We start from the raw sequence: 23748 nt of genomic DNA, 5'->3' as shown, positions 1-23748 counted from the left end.
TGTCTCAGCAGCATCCTGAGGCAAATCAAGCTTAGCAAGTGGTTCCAGAACACAGGAAGAGACCAATATCAGATGGATCAGACAACACCACATATTCACAAGCTTGCCTTTGTGTTAGGACTTCCTCACATAGTATTTATAAAACACCTAGACCCACGGTTGATGTGGTATAAATACATGAACAGTATGATGGCAACTCCATCACTGCACTCTTCCCAGCCACTAAGCCTGTGGAGTTGTCACCCTGGCAAGTCTCCGGTGCTTCCCATCTTACTACTGGAGCTTCTGCTACCACAGCCAAAACCAGCCAGAACACAGCTGTTGAGCCTTCCTGTATCCCCAAACACTCAAACAATTTACATGTTTTTAAATTAACTGTATCGACTCAGAAAATGATCTGAGCATCATTGTAGACCTCTCAATGAAGCCCTCTACTCAATGTGCAGCTGCAGTTAAAAAAGCAAACAAGATATTAGGATGCATATGGAATGGGATGGAGAATAATATGGAGATTATTATAATGCCTTTCTATATATCAACGCTCTGGCCTCAGATGGAAAACTGTATGGAGTTCTAGTCACTCCATCTCAAAAAGAATATTACAGAATTAGAAGGGGTTCAGAGAAGGGCTACGAGAATGATTAGGGGCATGGAAAAACTCTCATATGAAAAGAGATTAGAAAGACTGGGGTTGTCCACTTTAGAAAGAAGAGGAATAAGACTTGACATAATAACAGTATATAAAATAATATATGGTCAAGAGCAGCGATTCTCAAAACCGGTCCGCTGCTTGTTCAGGGAAAGCCCCTGACGGCCGGGCCGGTTTGTTTACCTGCCGTGTCCGCAGGTTCGGCCAATTGCGGCTCCCACTGGCCGCGGTTCGCCGCTGCAGGCCAATGGGGGCTGAGGGAAGGGTGGCCAGCACATTGGCTCGGCAGGGGCTTTCCCTGAACAAGTGGCGGACCAGCTTTGAGAACCACTGGTCTAGAGACAGTAGATTGGGAGCTTCTCTTCACCTTATGTCACAACACAAGAACAAGAGAATAGTCAACGACATTAAAAGGTTTGCCACAGTAAACAGTATTCAAAACTGATACAAAGAAATACTTTTTCATAGACTGTCTAATTAAGCTGTGCAGTTTGTCACAGGATGTTGTTGAGGCTAAAAACTTTAGCAAGCTTCAAAAAGTATTGGATATTTATATGGATAACAAGGATATCCACAGTTATAGTAGGTTTCAGAGTAGCAGCTGTGTTAGTCTGTATCCGCAAAAAGAGAATAGTTAATGCTAATATACATTTTAGAAGAGATAGTAAACTCATGCTTCAGGGTTTAAATCAATCTCTAACTACTAGGGATTAGGAGATTTTACATAGGAGGTAGATTATTCCATTCTGTCCAATGTGAGGTTTCTTGCACCTTCTCTGTAGCATCTGGTTCTGGCTATTGTGAGTGATGGGATATTGGACTAGGTGGCCCCTGGGTCTGAGCCAGTATGGCAATGCTTATGTTGCTAATTTCTCAGGTATGAGAATAAAACTCTCATGGAATACCATAACTGCGTCAGCTATCTCTCCTGGCCCCATGCAAATATTTGGCACTGTGATAGGGCCTTCAGTGGCCAGGCAGCCTAGTGGCCAGATTGCTGGGTAGGGGGGCCATAAGGGGACCTGACCCCTCCTTTTCCCTCAGTTTCTGGCCCAGGGTCCTGTGCCGCTCACACCTCTAAGTAGTGGGGCTGGATCTTTCGCCGAACTGTGAGGGGGCGTTTCAGGACACTTTCCTGGGCTGCTCCCTGTGCAAGTCCTTCAACGTGGGGTGTGGCCCCAGTAGTCCAGTTTCCCCACAGTTGGACTTAGCTGTAGGTTCCGCTTAGCAGGGTTTTCCGTGGCTGCGTGGCTGGCAGGGTGCCAGTGTCTGTCTTCAGGCAGGCAAACAGAGAGCTCCTGCCTCTTCACCAATCAGCCCCTGACTAAGCCAGGCCCCCTTCTTTTCTCCCTCCTCCAGGCCTGGCATTGGCTGCAGGTATAACGGGGCTGGGCTAGCTGAACCCATGGGTTTTCTTTAACCCCTGTTTTGCCAGGCAGCCAACTCTCTGCTCCTTCACACATCCTCCCCCTCATGACCACATTTGTGGTGTGCCCCTCCCCCCCAAACATCCGGGGAGAAGAAGTCTACATTTAGATGGGCTCTCCTGGCCCAGTGCTGTACGTGGAAGGAGAAGGGTTGGAGGGAAAGGTACCATCTCATGATTCAGGGGTTTGTGTCCTTCATAGCATGCAGCCAGCGGAGAGGGGCATGGTTAGTGACTAAAGTAAAGTATGTGCCTAGAAGATAATAACGGAGCGAGTCCGCAGCCCATTTTACCACCAGGGCTTCCTTCGTGATTACGGAGTAGGCCTTCTCCCTCGGGAACAGCTTTCTACTAATGTAGAGGATGGGATTTTTGTCGCCTGATGGAATTGGGCTTTCAGAGTTTGAAACACCTCCTCACAGGCTATGGTCCACTGGATCCTTTTAGGACTCTCATTCTTGAGGAGATCGGTAAGCGGGGCCACAATGGAGGAGAACCCTGGGATAAAGTGGCAGTAGTAACCAGCCAGTCCTAGAAACTGGTGTACTTGCTTTTTTGAGGAAGGAGAGGGGCACAGCTGGAGAGCCTGGACTTTGCCATTCAAGGGTTGGATGGTGCCTTTTCCCAACGTGTATCTGAGGTAGGTGGCCTCATCCTTCTTGAGGTGGCATTTAGCGGGGTTCGCCATCAGACCGGCCTCCTTGAGGGACTGTAGCACTGCGGCCACATGTTTTAAGTGGTTCGGCTAGTTGTGACTATAAATTACCACATCATCTAGGTAAGCAGCTATGGGAGTGGAGAATGTGGTCCATTAGTCACTGAAATGTGGCAGGAGTGCCATGCAAACCAAAGGGTGTGGTCTGAAACTGGAAGAGCCTGAAGGGGGTAGTGAAAGCTATCTTTTCCTTGGATTCGGGTGTGAGGGGGATCTGCCAAAATCCCTTTGTTAAGTCCAGGGTGGTGATATACTTTGCCTTTCCCAGCCGCTTGAGCAGCTCATCAACATGTGGTATTGGGTATGCATTGAACTCTGATACTGCATTGACCTTGCGGAAGACAATGCAAAAGTGAGTACTCCCATTGGGTTTTGGGACTAGTACCACAGGGCTTTTCCAGTCACTGAAAGACTCCTTAATCACCCCCAACACTAGCATCGACTGGAGTTCCTGTTTCATGGACTCTCTTTGTTTCTGGGGAAGGGGCAGAGGGTTTTCCCTGACCTTAACTCCCAGTTCCATCTGGATATGGTGGGTAAATATTGCATAAAATACTGTATACTAAAGCTGCATGAAACAAAAAATGTTTTATTGCCCAAAGTTTCAGAAGTTGAATTCAAGCAATTTTATCTTGACAACATTTCTCTTTTCCTACAAAATTTTGCAAAATAAAGTTTTTACAAGAAAGGTAGAGGTTCCCCTCATCCAAAAAATGTTTTAAAGGTGAAGAAAAAAAAATTGGAGGTATTTTATGAAATTACAATAAAATGCAAAAAACCTCATGTTCTGAGGTTTTTTAATTTAATTGCAAATATTTTGCATACTGACGAAAAGATGTGCAGTTCCCTATACAACTCGAGGGCAAACTAGTAAAATTAAAAAACAAAGGGCATAGTAATGAAGTATGAGCAGAGAGAGAGAGAGGGAGAAAGAGAGAGGATTTAAATAGGAACAGTATTAAATCTTTCACTAGTACCTTGGTAAAACCTGTAGCACAACATGTCCAACTCTGGACCCTTCCCTCTTACCAATTCAATTCCCAAAAAGAAATGCAGCCATTTGGCATGTTGTCCTTTGCTGGACAACTGCTTGGAACCAGGGATGCTGCTCCCACGATCCTTCAGAGACTGCAATGCTGGTCTCTCCGTGGCAGCTGTGGCACAGGCTTCAGAGGGCCAGGGGCCCTTTCACGTTATTCCTTTGATTTAAAAAAATGGAAACACAATTGCTACAGTTTCATATATTTTAGAATTAATTTTTTTTAAATGATCTTAAATAACATATACAGTGAAGGGCACTGCTGGCAAAACCCCTATCAGTCTATAGACATACCCGACCCCCATAGTGTCCAATGCCTTGGGAAGACAGCAGACTACTAGTTCAGTTTACAGCAGCAGTCATGTTTGTCTTCATGGACTGGATCTCATGAATGACAATCACTGTGCGATTTTTATAAAGCACTCTCCAGCAGACACTAAGTGACTGAGAGCTTGTCTATCCAGTGGAGTTATGTGCTCTATGGGGTTGTGATTTCTAGGGCACTAGCATGTTGCACATTAATTGGTCTGTGTAGCCCCTGCTGGTGCACTTTAAAGTAGTGGTGTTTGAAACAGTACTATGTTAAAGCGCACCAAGGAACCTTTAGTGTGCACCAGCAGGGTCTACATGGACCAATTCATGCACAACACGTTCAAGCTGTGTGGAAATCACACCTCTGTAGAGCACATTAGCCTACCATGTAGACAAGCCCTGAGACTTCCACTGTTTTGGGTAGGAATATCACCCACTGATGGTTCCTTTTGCAGGCTCTCAACTTGAGTTGATAATATTGATAATTTAGCAAGCATTCAACCTGATACTGAAAGCAATGGAGAAAAATCCCAGCAAGGGATGAATGCAAGTACAGTGATTTGATATTACCATCTGCACATCAGGAGAAATGGGCTATATTCCTAACTGTGCCTCTGATCATTGTTTGACTTTAGGCAGGCACGTCACTTAACCTTTCTGTGCCCCAGAGTCTTCTGCTGTAAAAATAAGGGTTATAATTAGAGCTGGGAAGGAAGATTTTCAAGATTTCAAAAATGTTTTTATTGCAAATTGGGACCAAAAAGTTGAAATCTCAACTATTTTTGCAAACAGAAAACAATTCAGGGCACTCAAAACATTTCATTTTGATCATTTTAAAATGTTTTGTTTTGATTTTGACCTATTTAATTTTTTTTATGCTTTTGTTTGGTTAGTATTTTTTACTATAAATTAACTTAAATTTTGAAATGAAAAGTTGTTTCAAACCAAAAAATTGAAGTTTTTTTTTGAACATGTCAAAATGGGAAATTTGGTGAACTGGTTTTCATGAACAATCTTGTTTTTTTACAAATCATAATTTTTCAAAGGAAAAAATATTTCACTGAAAAATTCCAGACCAGCTCTAGTAATAATACCCACTTACTTTTGCCCCTTCTTTTGATGCCAGAATTACTCTCTGCCAAACAATAGCAGAATTCTGGGGCCTTGTAATTTGCTTTCTTAGTGAAGGACAAATCAGTAACCTGGGGTCTGTGTGTACCTGTGACAGGGTGTACCAACCCTGCACTGGTGAGGCGAGAGTTAAGGAGCTGCTTTGGGCCCGACAGGCCACATCCCCTCCCCTCTGCTAGGCATGCTCCCATTGAAGGAGCATTTAAAGGGAGCAACTCAGCTCAGTCTGGGTGGACTGTGGAGGAGAGCAGTCAGGTGCAGCAGACTCCTGCTGGGAAATTACAAGGGCTCCACACTGCTAGGACCGAGCCTCATAGTGAAGCCACTGGGAGCCAGTTGACCACAGGAGCCAAGGGTGGCTGACTCACTGAGGCCAGTGGGAGAGAATGTGGAGATGGATCAGAGAGATCCCATGTCCAGCCCATGATGATGCCAGAGAGACTGGAACAAGGGTAGGAGGTGACCCAGGGAGCATGCTGTGGGGTATCAGGCCCTGAGCCCTGTACGAGGGCTACTGTTTCAAAGGGTCCTGGGTCAGAACCTGGTGGAGTAGGGTAGGCCCAGCTTCCCCTACCTACCCACCCACTCTTGCCAGTAGGTGATGCTACCCCTGAACTGTAGCCACTAGGCAGAGTGGCCTTTGGACTCTTGAGAGTGGGCAACACTACCTTGGGCTGGAACAGCCAGATAAATCAACCCTTGGACTCACCATTCGGAGTCATGTCTCAAAGTACTGCCACTAGGCGGTACTGCTGACCTGGAGCACACAACCAACCCAACAGTTACCCTAAGTGTAAATTGCTTTATTTACACAGATATACCAGTTCTGACATTAAATGGTAAACAGCTTCTTACAGGAATCTCAGCCCAGCACCAATGACCCTGAGAGCAACTCTGGCTCCAGAACTGACTCTACTCAGAGACCAAAACAGAGGGCAAATTCTTCTGCTGTTCACATCGCTCTCTCTCCCCCTAAGCTGCCTCTGTACAAAAATCTTGCATAACTCCAAACCATATTCAAAACTTGCTCTCACAATATAAAATTGGAAGACTATGCGTAACAGTCCTACTTGCTGACTCCTGACACAGTGCTAACCTTTGTAAAGGGATTTGAAATCCTTAAGTGTTGTTGTTATAGCATCCTATGTGTTTCATATAATAAAGACTAAAATACTAAATCATGAATCACTTTAACTGAAGTAGTGAAAAAGACTATAGTTTCTAAGGCAAAACTCTCAGCCAACTTTAAAAGACATGTATATGGCATATATTCCCGCCCATGGGAAAGAGATGCTGGCTAATCAGAACCAATTGGGGACAAATTCCAAAGCAATGAGATTTTACCAATGAGACCTTGGAAACACAAACTTAATTTCATTGTGTAGTACTGACCTTGATACCTTATATCACAAGTTCCAATACAGTATCACCCATCTCTACTGTTACTTTGTCCTCTAGCTATCTCTTTATTCACCTTGTGTATTGTCTAAAATACTAGATTGTGAGCTCACTGAGACAAGCACTGTCTTTGTGTGGTTTGTTTAAAGAGTATCTCATACAAAGGTTTCAGAGTAACAGCCGTGTTAGTCTGTATTCGCAAAAAGAAAAGGAGTACTTGTGGCACCTTAGAGACTAACCAATTTATTTGAGCATGAGATTAACATGCTCAATAAATTAAATACAGATTAACACGGCTGCTACTCTGAAACCTGTATTAAGGATAAAATTTACCAAAGGAAGAGGAAACCTTTCACTGTTTTTTGTTTTGTTTTTTAACTGTGACAAAATTTGGGAATATTGAGAGTGTTAAATATACACTGTATGTAGAGAAGAATTTTCTTTTAATGTAAGAAAAGGAGTGTTGGTTGTTTGTGTTTTACATTTTTGCTTGTTTAGGTTTTATTTTAAAATGTGAAGGATATTAGTAAGAAGTTCACGACTCTCTCAAATCACATTAGTGACAGATTTTGTTTGGTTTCCAGTTTGCCAGAAGGGAATGGAAGAGTATGCGCCAGCCAGGGAACGTTGCTATCCACTGAAAAATTTGTCTGGATGGAAGAGTTCCTTTTCATGGATGGGTTGTGGCTTTTGGCATGCAGGAGGCAGGAAGCAGTTGCCATAACTACTATGCAATTTTTTAAATAAACTTCTCTTTAAGGTAAAGAGACCTTTTAAAATACATGTTGTTATTACCAGCCCTGGTGGAACCAATCTGTTCAATATGGTGGGTCATAGTATATTGTATGTGGTCTCTCTGGTGTTGGTACACACACTAAAGATACACTTCTTTTAGGCCTGTATCCAGTGATGAGCTGCCAAAATCTTAACAACCGGTTCCCTATAAAAAGTTCTGATTTAAGGGATGTGCCCCAGTATGTATTTTTTGTACCAACAGGGTTACCATATGTCCGTATTTTCCCGGGAGGAATTTTTAAAATTTAAAAATTCCTCCCGGATGGCGATTTAAGAACCAAAAAGCCTGACCTGCCTGGGAACATACGGATGTATGTTAACCCTGCCTAAAGTTCTTTTTTAAAAAGATGGGCCTGAACTAGAAATGAGCACCGTTTCATGTGTGGGTCCCCGCCACTCCCTGGGGGTGTGCTAGGGTGACCAGATGTCCCGATTTTATAGGGATAGTCCCGATTTTGGGGTCTTTTTCTTATATAGGCTCCTATTACCCCCCACCCCCTGTCCTGATTTTTCACACTTGCCGTCTGGTCACCCTAGGGTGTGCACGTGTGGGTTCCAGCTGCTCCATACCCCCCTCATTGAAGCAGGTGTGCAGGGTTACTGCCCTGGGAACTGCAGGGCAACAGTGGACATGGGGCCGGCTGCAGATGGGGGCGCGGGGCAGGGCTAGCTGGAGGCAGGGGCTGCAGGGCTGGCTGCGGGCAGGGCATGGCGTGCGGAGCTGGCTGGAGACATGAGGGTGCGGGATTGGCTGGAGGCAAGGGGGTGTGGGGCTGGCTGCAGACAGGGCAGGGGCTGCTTGGAGGTAGGGGCTGGCTGCAGGCAGGGCAGGGGGGTGCAGGGCTGGCTGCAGATGGGCTGGCTGCGGGCAGGGCAGGGGGTGCGGCAGGGGTTGGTGTGGGCAGGGCAGGGGGTGTGTGCGGCAGGGGCTGGCTGCGGGCAGAGGGTGCGGGGATGGCTGGAGACAGGGGCTGGCTGCGGGCAGGGAGTGCGGTGGTGGCTGGAGACAGGGGCTGGCTGCGGGCAGGGAGTGCGGTGGTGGCTGGAGACAGGGGCTGGCTGCGGGCAGGGCAGAGGGTGCGGTGGTGGCTGGAGGCAGGGGCTGGCTGCGGGCAGGGAGTGCGGTGGTGGCTGGAGACAGGGGCTGGCTGCGGGCAGGGAGTGCGGTGGTGGCTGGAGACAGGGGCTGGCTGCGGGCAGGGCAGAGGGTGCGGTGGTGGCTGGAGGCAGGGGCTGGCTGCGGGCAGGGAGTGCGGTGGTGGCTGGAGACAGGGGCTGGCTGCGGGCAGGGAGTGCGGTGGTGGCTGGAGACAGGGGCTGGCTGCGGGCAGGGCAGAGGGTGCGGTGGTGGCTGGAGGCAGGGGCTGGCTGCGGGCAGGGAGTGCGGTGGTGGCTGGAGACAGGGGCTGGCTGCGGGCAGGGCAGAGGGTGCGGTGGTGGCTGGAGGCAGGGGCTGGCTGCGGGCAGGGAGTGCGGTGGTGGCTGGAGACAGGGGCTGGCTGCGGGCAGGGAGTGCGGTGGTGGCTGGAGACAGGGGCTGGCTGCGGGCAGGGCAGAGGGTGCGGTGGTGGCTGGAGACAGGGGCTGGCTGCGGGCAGGGCAGAGGGTGCGGTGGTGGCTGGAGGCAGGGGCTGGCTGCGGGCAGGGAGTGCGGTGGTGGCTGGAGACAGGGGCTGGCTGCGGGCAGGGAGTGCGGTGGTGGCTGGAGACAGGGGCTGGCTGCGGGCAGGGCAGAGGGTGCGGAGGTGGCTGGAGGCAGGGGCTGGCTGCGGGCAGGGTGGTGGGTGCTCACAGGGAGAACAGCAGGACGCAGCCCAGGCCCAGCAGAGCAGCCGGGGTCCCACCTGGAAGCAGCGGGAGCCCCAGGGCCAGGGAAGCAGCAGCAGCAACAGGGCTCGTGCCAGGGGGCAGCCCACATGGCTCCCACAGCGCAGCGCCCCCCGTGGCCGGAGGAGGAATTACATCACATCCTGGCTAGAGCCCATCAAAGCCTCAGCGCCCCCTGCAGGGAAGCGGGCTAACAACCGGTTCTAAAACTGCTTCAAAATTTAACAACCGGTTCACGCGAACCGGTGCGAACTGGCTCCAGCTCACCACTGGCTGTATCCTACCTTTGGCTCGCCTGGAAGAAAGGGTGTGGACAGCCGCAAAACAGAGCACAAGCAGCCTTGCGTGGGATGAGAGTGCTTGCCCAGAATCATTTCATGGTGCTGAATATTGTGCTAGGAGATCATTTTTAAAGCATAAGGGTAGGATTTCCGAAAGCAGCTAAGTGATTTAGAAGCACAAGTTCCATTGACCATCGATGCGCTAGGCGTATACACACATAATTCAGTACATAAATACATTCAAATAATAAGAGACCAAACTGACAACAAACACAAACAGAGCTGGCTAACATCCCAAACTGAGCAGCACTACATAGCCTCAGCTTATGTTTCCCTCAGCATTACACAAGCCACTGTCATTATCAATGAGCAATTGGCAACTGTTGGAAAGAGCAGAAAAGAACAATGCAGAGAACATGGAGCTAGGTCACTGTAGGAAAGCCTGGCATTTGCTGACAGGATTTCTTGTGAACAGAATGCACTGGCCGGTGTCTGTATTTCTGTGCATCTAATCTAGCATATTCATATTGTGTCCATCATCATAGTATCCAAGGTCCTCTGCTTCACCTCACTGTGCAGCCTGCTGAGTGCGTAGGCAGACATTTTGTGTGGGTGGTCAATGTTTATTTGTGAGATACATTATTTATGTCAACCTCTTCTCTGAAACAAAGTTGATGACAAATTGCATTGCCCTCAGAAACAGCGAGCTTTGAAAATCCTGAAGACCTACAAAATGTGTCAAAGAACTATGGTCTTCCGAAGCATTCCTCTTCTACTCCATCACCATATCTTAAATTCTTACAGGACTGGGAATTTGCAGGAACACTACATACAGAAACCAATTCACTGAGACAGAAGTTGTCTTATCTGTACACTGCATTCATTTTGAAACTAAAGCCATCATATTTGTTTTGTCCCTGCCAATACAAGAGAAGACAGAAATCCACAAAGCACTCTTCATTTCCCCTTAGCTACTGTCTCATCATCTCCTGTCTCAGAATCTGCCTGAGCTCACCTACTTGAGGTCAGTAGTAGGCAGCAGAAGAAGGCTTACAGGGGAAACCTGGTGGAATGTGACCATTTGACCTGAATAGTTTTGTATCAGCATCTTTTGGGACATCACATAGATCTCCTCCTGACTTGGGTTTAAAAAAAAAATTTAGGTTGATAAAAGCCAGAACTAGCCTTTAAAAGCCAGAACTAGGCTATATTTATGTTGAGTGTGTTCTGCTTTTTTAATCACTGGAGAATGCCACTCCATCAACATATCGGTTCTCTACTCACAGAGATACTACTGTTTTCTTTCCTTTGTTATTTATACACAATTCCATCTCCTCTGTGCATACCTTATATGTTTCCATTACTTGTTTTTGAGTTTCATATTTTAACTATTCTTAATCTGGTTTATAGAAATGTGGCCTAAATTGCTTATTATGTGTCTTATTCTGCATGACTGAAGTCATTGGCCCTGCTCCTGGAATATGATACTCAGAGACTGATTTCTGCACTCACCTGAAATCAGTGAGGCTCCAATAGGGCTCTGTGACTGCAGTTGTCCACCTACATTCATCATATTTGAGGATTGGGGCAAATGCAAGCTTTGTGATTGTGAACAAACACATAGGTGTTTCCATTTTCCACAGAACACACAAAAACCGCTACGGAAGACCCCAAGCCCACCAGTACAAATGTATGATGTCTACATGTAGAAGAAGTGTATGCCTTGTTTTCTGGATGAGGTCAACCTCTTTTAGCTTGTACATCTTTGGGATACAATTGGAAAACAAGAGTCCACAGACATACCATATAGAATGAATATTTGAATCTACGATACAATTTATATTTATTAATTTCACTGAAACCACAGAATCAAGTGTTTTAAAATTACAGCTGGTAAATTATACACAGGGAATAGTACATTGGTAAAGTATTGTCAGGATACAGTACAGATCTCATACAATGAAGTTCAAACAGATTTAGCCTATATAACAGATTATTTATGGTGTAAACTGGCTGACATGGTTGTGCTCTATTTTGTTAATTCACCTTAATTAGTCATTTATCAAAACAAAAATAAATTTTAGTAACATATCTCAGTTTCCCAAAAGGTACTGGTATTTCAACAACACGCTATGTAACGCCTCACTGAATATGTGGCCCCCAGTACAGCTTATTAAGAGGTATGTGAAATTAACTGGAGACAATAATTATGTGTTTTCCCCCTAGTCTTCCCTACGACACCTCTCATTTTGGTCCTACATGACTTTATGTACATGTCCCAGTGGTAGAACTGAAATGGATTATTAAACAACTGCCCCAAAGTGTTTAGATTCAGCATAATTCCTGTGTCTCACGAGACATTAGTAATGTACATTTGCATGACTTTCACTGAGTAATGCTTCAATGACGAACAGTGTTCACTGCACACTACATCACATTTTATAAGTCAAATTGTGCAAACCAGTTTATGATACATTATGAGAAATTCTGCATTTAGTTACAATAGTATAAATAGAAGTCGAATCATTCCGTGAAGTTACTCTAGATCTACATTGGTATAACAAATCAGAATTTGGCCCTGTATATGTGAGAATACTGGAGACCCATGTACCTGTCCATATATACAAAATGCATTTTTATATAGACTGAGTTAATCTATACATAGTCATACAGATACCTAATTGTTCAATTTTGAATAGATAAGATTTCAGCTGATATATACAGAAGTGTTTTTAATGTCCTGACAGCTATTGTAAATATCTAAGTAAGGAGAAACAACTGTGTGGCTTTTGTTTTTGACAATTAACACTGCATAGAGAAAGAAGCAGGACAACAAATCTGCCAAGATATTCAGGAGAAATATTGAGTGTCAGGAAACAAGTTCTCATTTCATTTACCCAGAAGAGTGTTATTCTAGTTGGATTCTTCCAAGACTTTTGTGTTACCACTGAAAACTTGAATTTGCAACAACAATGGGCCAGATCCTGGAGCTATGTCAATTAACTCCACCTGAAGATATGTCACTGACAATTTTTCTCATGCTAAGAATCACTACAGGTGTGCACATTAAAAACTGAAATAGCTGAAGGAACAGTTAATGGAGCTGACAAGTGTAAACATTAGCAAGCATTTGCAAAGTTACTGACAAATGTGTAGAGTTCCAAACTAGAGAACCAGCCTTATAAACAAGCCAATATTCTGTGCACTCATATGGATGGTAACAACAAACAATAACCCCCTTGGGAATGCTCCTCGTGACGAATATTAATGCAAAGCCATGTGTTGGCAACTATTTACAAACTATGCACTATCACAGAGATGTGCCAAAAATAAACTCCCTGTTTCAGCTACAAATTGCAGTCCTCACTTAAGATAACGTTCGATTTTGGCAACCCCAATATAGCAAAGTGCTCCTTGCTCCTACCATTTCTTTGCAGAGGACAACATATAATTTTTCTTATCAGTCTTAATGAGAGGAGAATGTTTACCCAAAAAAGATTGTTCTGTAGGACAAAATGATTAACTCTCCTTCCCCAAAAGTCTATTTTTAGGGTCTGATTCAAAGCTCCCTGAAGTCAATGAACAGGCTTCCATTGACTTTAGTGGGCTTTGGATCAGGTCCTAAGTGAGGGAGAACTGTACACACTATATAAACGATACACAGCTGAATAATTTGGACTAGCTTGTTTGCTTTGTGTGGCACTAGCATTAAGCTGGAGTGATGAGAAGGTTATTTTGCATCATTAAATAAATGACTATACAGATGTTGTAAGTTTGCTTACACTGCTAATTTCTCCTCAAATAGGGCCCAGTCCAATTCCCATTGACTTCAACAGGAGCTGAATCAGACAAACTGTGGAAGCAATGAGAGCTCATAGTCCTGTCCAGGGACACATTGTGGGCTTTTTGGCAAATGCACATTTGGATGACTTTTGTGTGTGTCTTTTTGAAGTGCAATATAGTATGCATGGCTAGAAAATACTGAAAATAAAATGAAGCAAGTGTTTCTGGTTGGCTTTTCGTTATACCTGACGATAGGAAGATGATAGTATTGAACTACGAGTGCTGATGTGATTGGAAAAGTAGCATATGTCACTGTAAATCAAATCCTACAGTATTTGTGGTATATTTTCTAAAAGGCACAAAGGAAGAACTATTCATAGTGTCCGCATTAATGTACAAGCGGTTGTGCGACTGAACGCTCACACACCATCTCGACAACTCAGACAAATTTCACTGTTGGAAGCATATACGCATCTCCCATTCATTATGGGCCTGCTCCTGCTTCCACTGAATTAAATGGCAAAACTCCCATTGACTAGAATGGTCAATGATTGAGGCCTCTAATAGAATCTGTATGAAAGGAGAATCTGGCACTTGTGGTTCAATGATTTTTAGGTCAATGGGCTCTACGATTTGGTTGTTATGAGACTTCAGAAGCACATTAAGTATATCAAGGAGCTTTGCACACTGTTTCACAAAAGTTAAAAATCAAAACTTCTTTTGGAAAGGAAAAATCTGGTAGCAGAAAATGAATATACATATATACACTGTGTGTGCATATGTGTATACACACACCTATTTCATGCAGAAAACTTCCTTTAAAAAACAACCAAACAAAACAAACAAAACGCAAAAGCAACCAGTGCTACACATCATGTAAACTCAGAAAGTGTATTTTCCACACAAATATAAAGCATAAATAAAAAAAAAAGAAAAGAAAAGATGATAGCAAAACATTTTAAATATAGAATTTGCACAATTGGTAATTTTGTTAAATAAGAATAAATAAATTCATTACATCCATTCACATACCAGCTGTAAAAATAATAAATTATTTATTTATTTTCAGTGCTGCGTTGCTTTTTTTACATTTGTGATGAACCCCCAAACTCCCCTCTTCCCCCCCCCCGCCCCATGGGACAAAACTGTTTCCACAGGAAGGTGACTAAGTTGAGTTTCTTGATCAACTCAGATCAAACGTAATAACCTTTGTCATAGTGAAAATAATTATTCTAAGAATGTGAGATGTCTTATGTAGTGTAAGACCCACCAAGTAATAGCGACACGAGTGGAAGACAATGGAGATGCATCCCAATACATCAGCTGTGAATTTAGTACTGGAGACACGAAAGGAGATTCCTTCTGTGTTTTATTTCTACATAGAGAACATTATTTTGGGTTTTTGAATTGGGTTTCCATTAGCTAGAAGCATTTTCTGAAGCACTTTGGGCAAAACTTAGCAGTGATATAAACTGTGGTGTAAAATATTAATTGAATACTTAGGGACTAAGTTGGTAAAACAAGAGTCAAAATGATAAAGTCATGTAACTTGCGCCAAAATTGCATCCAGCAGATGCACAAAACAACTGTAACTGACACGTGGAGGGGCTGGAATTGGCATTGTAGCAGGAAAAGCAGCTAAAAGCAGGGTGTAAAATAAAGCAGGCAGACTTACCTTACTTTTCACCATCCTGTTAGCTGCTTTCCTTGCTATGTCACTCTAGGCCCCCTCACTGTGTAAGTTACACTTGTTTTGCATATTCACTGAATGCTAAATTGATGCAATTTATACTATCTTACTCCTTTCACCTGTGTTTTAGCCAACTTACTCCAAATGCATAACTTAAACTACTAGTTATACCACCACAAGATTTGGCCTGGAGACTTCTAAGGAAGTTGCTCCTCTTCATTTGAGTCCTCCCTCTCCTGCACCTGAGCAGTACATGTTCACTTCACAAGTTTCCTCTAGCACATGCCTTTTACTATAAAAGGTTGCCACTCAGTAAGGGCCAAATTCATCTCTGGTGTAACTTCACTGATTTCAAGTGTCTTTGGGACACTTGCTCATGATGCAGCTTTGGGGAGAGACAGGGAACATTCCACACACATGCACAAAGACAAATCTCACTCCCCTAATCAGAGCCTGAACCAAAGACCATTGAAGGCAGTGAGCTTTGAATCAGTCCCATTGTGAGATTGTTGTCTACTCCCCCTCACATTTTCTCTACAACTACAAAGTAATCGACTCTTGATCATCAGTCTGAAGATCTGACAATCCAGTTTCCGCTCAGTTGCCCAATTTTATGTATTTGGTAATCCCACTAAGGTGCTACATGAGTTAGAAAAACTAATTTTAGTTAAAGGATGGGTGACAGTGAAAGGGAAATATTCACTGTTTGGCTTGTTCTGATACCTACTTGTTACACAAAAACTCTAAAAAAGTATACATTTGATCTAAGAATTCTTTAAATTTAGAATCCTTTGTGGTTCATTTTCTGGAATTTGTATACCATCCAAAAAAAGTTTACTCATCACTGTTTAAAATATGAAAAATATGATTCAAACACAACTCCTTGCACATTCTGTCTTCATAAGTAATGAAATTTTAGAAGAGACACTGACACTGTGGGCATAGTCTTTCTTTGTAATGAACAGAGACGGAAAGTTTGGATCTGAACTGACTAAAAGTTTGGGGATGGTCAATGTCTGTTTAGATTCATTTCATTCAATTAAGTGTAAGAATTCTAAAAAAAATCCATATTTTTTGTCCAGGTACATTTCTAGCAATAAGGCCACACTACTCTTGACAAAAGCAGTTGGTCTCATGTCTAGTAACATACCCACGCATCCAATTATCACAAATTAACATGTCCTGTTTCTATTAGTATAATTAATATATTGTACAAAAATAGACATTTGTCCAAGTTCCAAATGTACAGCTGTAGTAATTCTCTGCTATTTGAAAATGACTATCTGCTTTCTAGAGTTCAGAGTCCCAAATACATGCTTGTGCCAGTCTGAAGGGAAATTTCCCTTTTGGGCTTTGCAAACAAACCAGTTTCCTTTACTGAGTTACTGGTGATGTCAAAGACTGATCTTTTCAGAAGAGCCTCAGGGAGTCAGATTCCCTCAGTCCCTTAGGCTCTTTTGAAAATCCTGACTGAAAAACAGACATCTAATTACATACACTCAGACCATGTGGACAAACTGGTGGATAAGGTCTGGGTCAGAATCTATTTTGTTCTAATCTAGGTTCTATTAGGTGCATCAGCAGGTTTATGTAGACTTTAGGCAACATTTGTTCTTTTGGGGGCTTGGAATCAGCCCACTATTTGTTACTTGCCTACAATGAAATGGCCTTGAGCAGTGCCAGATCTTCTGTCAGATAATAACATGATCTGGAAAGAGTTGCTGAAAAACATGAAGAGCTTCTACCTACTCTGTGGAAACAGTCTTACTGAGATTGATTATATCCACCACATCCTGACGTGGTTTAACTTCCCTGTGACACTTAATCCTCCAAAATATGCAAGGTGTACGAAACGTGAATGACTTCTACAGCTTTTTAAAACACAATGAAACAAACAGAATTTTTTTTACAAACTTCTACTGGTAAAATGGATACCAGAGTTAGATATGGTGGACAAAACACTGATCAAATACTATTAACTGCTTGCTGTGTTTTTTGACCTTCTATAGTCTCTTCAGTAGATGTAGGTACATTACACATTGTTAGATTTCACATGGAAGCCATAGAGAAAACAACAGAGAAAGCAGCTGAGAACAGTCTCAAAATATCTGAGTTATCTGAACTGTAATTTTTGGTTCTATAACTTGCTTCTACAAAATAATATATGCCTTTATTTTATTTAAAGACTAGCAGCTATTGTTCATCTGCATGGCTGCTGAGATGCTCCCTCTTGTGAGAATTTCTTGGAGGAAGAGCATTGTTTATTATACAATTAAATTTTGCTGTCAGGAAATTCCTAGAATGGAAATGCATTTCCTGTTGTCAGAAAATTGTCGCAACTCTTAAAAACAACAGCAAGCTCTTCGTTTTCCAGTAAAACGTCCACAGCCATTTCTGAAAAATGGAAAAGGTCCACAATGGCTGCAGACATACTTTGGTCAATCACTTTGCTTATAGAAAGATTGGTTTTTTTTAATTAGTAGAACCAAGTGATATAAAGTGACATACCAAAGGGAAGACATTTATAAACTGTATAAAATAAGCTACTGTGGTATCATGGGTAAATATGACAAAGTTGTCTAAGGACATACTGTATTAGAGGTAGCTGAAAAGGGGGAGATGATTCTGTAACCTTCAAATATCCCATGATTGTCCATTCACTGGTTTTTCCTCTTCCTTTTTTGCAGACACAGAGGGCTTATAACAATTCTAATGTTTAGTTTCTGCGACATACTAAGATCACCCCACTGTCACTTAGAGCAGTGCACATCTTCATTTGGTCCAAATAGGCAGATTCTGCCCATAATTTGAAACTGTATGTAAGTACATTGAAGCGTTGGCTTCTGTCTGGCTAGGTAGACCTAATACTAGTATGTCAACAATGGCTTACTTAGACCTCTTTTTAAGAAGATCATAACCACAGGTTAACATTTTTTTAATAAGCACTGCTTAAATGCCGATGGTCTCTGAGAGAGAAGACATCCTTTAGCTAGTTTTCCATGCCCATCTTGGCACTGGACAGTCCTGGTATGCCATCCTGTGTCGCATGTTCGAGAACAAGAAAGCCAGGGTCCAGTCACCCACTGTGGCTGCGTGAGCTGTGGTGTTACTTTATTACTGTTGCTATTGCTCGTGACATAGTTAGTCATCTGCGTTTGCTTCTTTGGCACAAAGAAACTGTAACGGACATCCACTGCTTTAGTTGGGTCAGTGGCAAGAATCTGTACTATAAGAATCTCCTTTGTGGCAGAATGTCCCATTGCATGCAAGAAATCATCCTTGTGACTCCAGCCACTATAGTTCATGACAGTTCCATTGAGGTCAATGATTGTTTCTGAAGTGGAGATCATGTATTTGCCATTGACAAGATACTCACCATTTTTCCTCTTTAGGGCCAGGTAAGCTGTGAACCTGTTCTGGACTTTAGACTTGAACTGCCGGACTTTGATGTGAGTTGCCCCTGTGGGTATTTTCACTATATCCGTGTAGCCCTTACTGCAAGGAGGAAAGGAACATGTTAAGTAGCTAGTGAGAAATAAATGGACATGCTTTGAGGGCCTAATTCAAAGCTCACTGAAGTCAATAGAAAGCCACCTGTTGACTTCAATTGGCTTTGGATCAGGCCTTGAAAGCACTCGGCTTGAGGCCCATCTCAGATTGATGCTATCCAATTAATTTTTAACACGTTGTTCATTGTATTTTTTGATTCATTTTTATGTCCTTGAATAAAATACACTGCACTTACTTCAAATGACTTAATCTTTGGTTTCAGTACTAATATTATATGAGTTGGATTCAAGAAGAATGAACAATAACTGACAGTTTATATACCTGAAGCTTCTGCATTTGAGCAAAGGAGGGGAGATATGAAATTGGAAGCACATTAGGTTTGCCAAGGAAAGCTAAAAAGATATGCATCTGGAGCAGGTAGCCACCCCCTACAGCTGAGTCTCCATAGCAGTCCTCACTTCCCATGCAGAGCATCTATCCCAGTCGCCTTCCTATCTCTGACACCCCGACCTTCCATCGCTGTCTGCTTCCCCGCTCCTCACGCAGAGCACCTCACTCTACCCCCACTTCAAATCGAGTTTCTGCCACCTCTGTATGCGTTACATTGTATTGGTTACAGCTGTTTCATACTGCCTTTGCTATAATGATGATTAAGGAAAGAGTGAGCAAGCTAACAGCTGGGTAAGGTACCTTGGGAACATTTAAAAATAATCTTGAACACTGAGGAAAAACTGTGTTTCCTTTGAAACTTCATAAAGCTAAAGGTTAATTGCAAAATGTCTAATGAAAGGCACGGTCAAATGTTTAACTCAGATAATTACAGCATCTTTACTTCATTTGTCAACCACTACTTGCAAGGTATCTTATTTCAATTCAGATTTAGAAAGAGATGTCTAATTCTTATACTCAAGGTCACAAGTATTCAGAATTGTAGGCTCTCTAGAATATCTAATATCTCAAGAGGGATACAATAAATCTAGAGAAATAATAAATACATCATTATAAACTATTAGCTGAACTGTTGATACATTTATTTTCACTTATAAATCTCTGACAAATAAGCTGATGTTGGAAGTATCACATTTGTGTTTGAAAAGGCAGTGTAATATCTTTTTAAAGTAAAAGGAAGGAATCATGAGAAAATGTGATAAAAATATAAAAAATGAAGATGTCTCTCTGGGAGCCAGTTAGCCGACAGGCCGCTATGTTTATGAAGTTTTGAGTATTTATGTAAAGACTAAGTAAATGTGCTACTCTAGATTAAGTACTTGTATTATTCCATTGTTTTCCTGGAATAACTAATGATTAAAATCGAGTTACACTGCCAGGAGTAATGAGGTACAGATAAAGTCTATGAATTGCACCATCCACCACTGCAGGAAATATTTGTATAAAATTACATTACATATTTACATAAAATACATATCCAAAAATCTGTGTTGAAAGAATGTTATTAAGGTTACAAACTCAAGAGCCCAAAAGTTAGGAAATGTCAGAATTAAGGTCGCTCATGGAAAAAACAGTATGTGATCATGTAATTAAAGACTGTATCATAATGCAAAGACAAAAGATTGCACAAAAAGCCTTAGTTCTGGCATCTTCTAACTTCTGAGTGCTTGACTTTGTAACCTTAAAATTCTTTAACATTAAAAAACCCTTAGAAAATTACATTAAAAATTAAGAAAAAAGGCGTAAACAAATTCTATTACGAGCAATTTTTACAATGGGAATTATTAGGTAAATTTAATATAAGGCATATTACTGTTCCCCTTATAAATAGAAAAACAACAGCCACTGTTTTACTGTGAAGGATATACTGGTTGGACAGAAACTAATTATACCACTAAGATCAGTAATAATTCTGTCTTTTCTGTGACAAAGAGATTTTTTTAAATGGAGAGCTCTCTTTTAAATTAAGTATTGTATTTGTAGTGATGGTGGTAAAACTTTTGATCAACAACTTGCTGTAAATATTTTTAATTGAATAAAAAATCCATCCTTGCTGGCCAGCATTAATCACAACTGTTCAGCTGCCTGGGAAATAAGGGCCACCAAAGGTTGACTGATTTAGTTTCCATAGATAGAGAGTGATATACAGACAATGAGATATTAAAGGCAATATGCTTGATTTGAGCACATGATTATAGAGGGATGTAATTTGCAACCATGCCTCCAGACTGCACGTAACCTAGCAAGGGGCAAGTAATAGTGCCAGCCCTCCAACAGAGTTGAGTTTTTCAATTCAATTTGTGACTCCATAGGACCCTCACAAGCACAGGTCACCTGGGAAATGCACCATGTCAGTGCATCACTTGACTGCTCCAGCCCCAACCCTTGCTGCCTGGTTCCCCACATTCTAGGGGATACTAACCTGGCTCCAGGCCCTCTGGTACACATCTATGGTTACAGGTAGCTTGTAAAACTACGCCTCTATTCCGGGCAAACTTTTCATTGCTGGGGCTGCAGCCTAGGTTCTCTAGCAGAACCTCAGAATTGAATTCGGTGCAGTGTTTTTCTCTGATTATTACATACCCTGGATAGTGTTAGGAAGCTTGTTTTAAGCATCTGAGAAGTGCAATAAAACTTAGGCCTGTCTGGGATGTCTTATATAAATGAAATTCATGAATAGAAATCTGGCACCCAGTCAGACTTGTGCCTTTACAAGGTCTTATGAGTAAGGCTATGTTCTAGTCACAGGTATTTTTAGTAAAAGTCATGGACAGGTCACAGGCAGTAAACAAAAATTCACGGCCCATGGCCTATCCATGACTCTAATTAAAAATACCAATGAACAGAACTTGGGGGTGGCGGATGGGGAGGGCTGCCTGGGGGCTCCGCGGGTGCTGTGGTTTCCGGCCAATGGCAGCTGTGAAGCTAGTGCTCTGGGCTGAGGCAGCCTGCAGAGCTGCCTGGTCATGCCTCCGCCTAGCAGCTGAGCAAGGGGGATGTCGCTGCTTCCAGGGAGCCCCACAGGTAAGCGCCGCCCAGAGTCCACCTCAGCCCATCCTGTGCCCCAACTCCCTGTCCCCTCCCACATCCAAACTCTACTGTGCGGCGGCACGGTGGCCCCAGACTGCCTGAGCCGCCCCTGAGCCGGACACACCGGCCGCTGCGGAAGTCACAGAGGTCACAGAAAGTCACAGAAGCCATGACTTCCGTGACCTCTGTGAGAAACTTGCAGCCTTACTTATGAGCAGTACTTTTACTTCTAACTTAGACACATCTATTCAGTAAGCTTCATTTGCATCTATAGTTATAAAAGCCTGCTAATAATTCTGCTTGCACAAAAGGGTACAGTTATTTCCATTCAGAATTATTACCTCTTTTTATTAAAGGTTCCCATGACTTTTGTGCAGCTGGAATTGTCTCCTCCACACACCCCACACTTGTCATATTGGAGCTTTGAACCGATGATGCCATCACAACCAGTTCGAATGCACTTTCCCCGGACACATACTGAATTACTGTATGGCCTACATTCAGTTCCGTCAGTCACCTAGGGAATTAAATCTTTGTTAGTTAAAACTGTAAAAAAAAAAAAAGATTTGCTTTTGTGTATTTGATTGGCAAGCATCGCTATTTATTTAGTTCAGCCACAGTATACCTACTTCAGAGTAACAGCCGTGTTAGTCTGTATTGGCAAAAAGAAAAGGAGTACTTGTGGCACCTTAGAGACTAACCAATTTATTTGAGCATGAGCTTTCGTGAGCTACAGCTCACTTCATTGGATGCCTACTGTGAGTTATCTAAAGCTGTACTATAAAGGAACAATTAGTGTAGTTTTTAACAGTGCCCTCTGCATGTTTGAATTCTAGTTCACACTTTTCTGCTTGCTTGGCATTTGGTGTGATGATTAACAGAATACAGTTCTTATTCTGCCAGCCAGGACTGATGCAATCTAACCCTCAGGGCACTGAAGCAGCAGAAACATTAACAAAGGGGCCACAGGCATCTGACATATGGCTCTTCTGTTTACCCTGAGGCACTAAATCAGAAGTGCTGATTTAAGGATGATTTTATGAACAGTGATACTTTGCACTTATAGACAGCCTTTCATCTGACCATCTCAAAGTACTTTATAAAACCTGAATTAACTCAGCCTCAGAACATCTAGAGGAAGAAAAACACATAACTAAGGGATTCATAGGAATCACTTCACTCTTGATTCTACCATGTCAGAAATAATAAACTTTGATCATAGGTCACATAACAGACCATTGGCTTTAAGACAGGTTTCAGAGTAGCAACCATGTTAGTCTGTATTCGCAAAAAGAAAAGGAGGACTTGTGGCACCTTAGAGACTAAAATTTATTTGAGCATAAGCTTCATGAGCAGCTGAGCTCACGAAAGCTTATGCTCAAATAAATTGGTTAGTCTCTAAGGTGCCACAAGTCCTCCTTTCCATTGGCTTTAAGTGAGTTACTCTGGATTCATATCAGTGTAGCTTGGAGCAAAATTTAGCAGTTTACAGACAGACAAAGCAACTCCTTTCAACTAGAAAGATCCCAGTGTGCACTGCCATCTATAAAGAGAGAAATCTTTTCACCTACTATTGATGTGAAAGTAGTATTGACTGAATTAGCAAATGCAATTTCATGTGCATGCACAAGTTTAGATGTGGAAAACTGTCTAATTTTAGAGGTCAGTTCTGGCCAACGCTCTTCTGGAACACACGATTAAACAAAAGGTATTCTTCTCCTTGGTACAGCCTAGCTACAGAGCTTTCCAAAATACCCTCAGAGCCTGGTACTGAAATTGTCATGGAAGGTACATTACCTTTGGAGAAAACACGACGTAGTAACCCGTCCCTTTGGCTCGGCAGGTGAGCTTGCACACATCTCCAGGAAGCACTCCAGCATACTTAGGGACCCATTCAACAAATGTTTTGACACCCTTTGCATCAGACTGATAGCCATTTCTTGCTTCACATTGTTCTTGTCGAAAGGCTTTAGCTGGAGAATTATCGTTCATCTCATTAGTGTTTAATGTAGGATATACTGCAAATGTCAGTATGCACAGCTACCTTCTTTGGTCTTATGATACCATGTTTAATTCACACCATCCCTCCTCCTTGCCCTAACACCTGTTAACGGCTTTTGAAAATCCTCTGAATCTTTTATTTTGGCAATGCTCCCATGACATTATAAGCATCTTAGTGACAAAACTCTGCTCATCTGGTTCATTTCTGCAGA

General features: G+C 42.6%; 1 protein-coding gene across 1 annotated transcript in view; it reads right to left on the bottom strand.

Annotated features, from left to right (window-relative positions):
- Window positions 1-14499: 14499 nt before the first annotated feature.
- ADAMTS5 (ADAM metallopeptidase with thrombospondin type 1 motif 5) overlaps window positions 14500-23748 on the bottom strand; it is a 48753-nt gene continuing 39504 nt past the window's right edge. The window contains exons 6-8 of the mRNA XM_073362993.2: window positions 23333-23508; window positions 21877-22052; window positions 14500-18541 (exon numbers count right to left, since the gene is read on the bottom strand). Of these exons, the coding sequence (XP_073219094.1) occupies window positions 17971-18541; window positions 21877-22052; window positions 23333-23508 (923 nt within the window). The 3' untranslated portion in view covers window positions 14500-17970. The remainder of the gene's footprint in view (window positions 18542-21876; window positions 22053-23332; window positions 23509-23748) is intronic.

Source organism: Lepidochelys kempii, chromosome 1 (assembly GCF_965140285.1).
Source record: "Lepidochelys kempii isolate rLepKem1 chromosome 1, rLepKem1.hap1, whole genome shotgun sequence".
In the NCBI taxonomy this organism is placed as follows: Eukaryota; Metazoa; Chordata; order Testudines; family Cheloniidae; genus Lepidochelys; species Lepidochelys kempii.
Note: the sequence above shows the minus strand (reverse complement) of the source record. Positions and strands in the feature narration are given on the sequence as shown.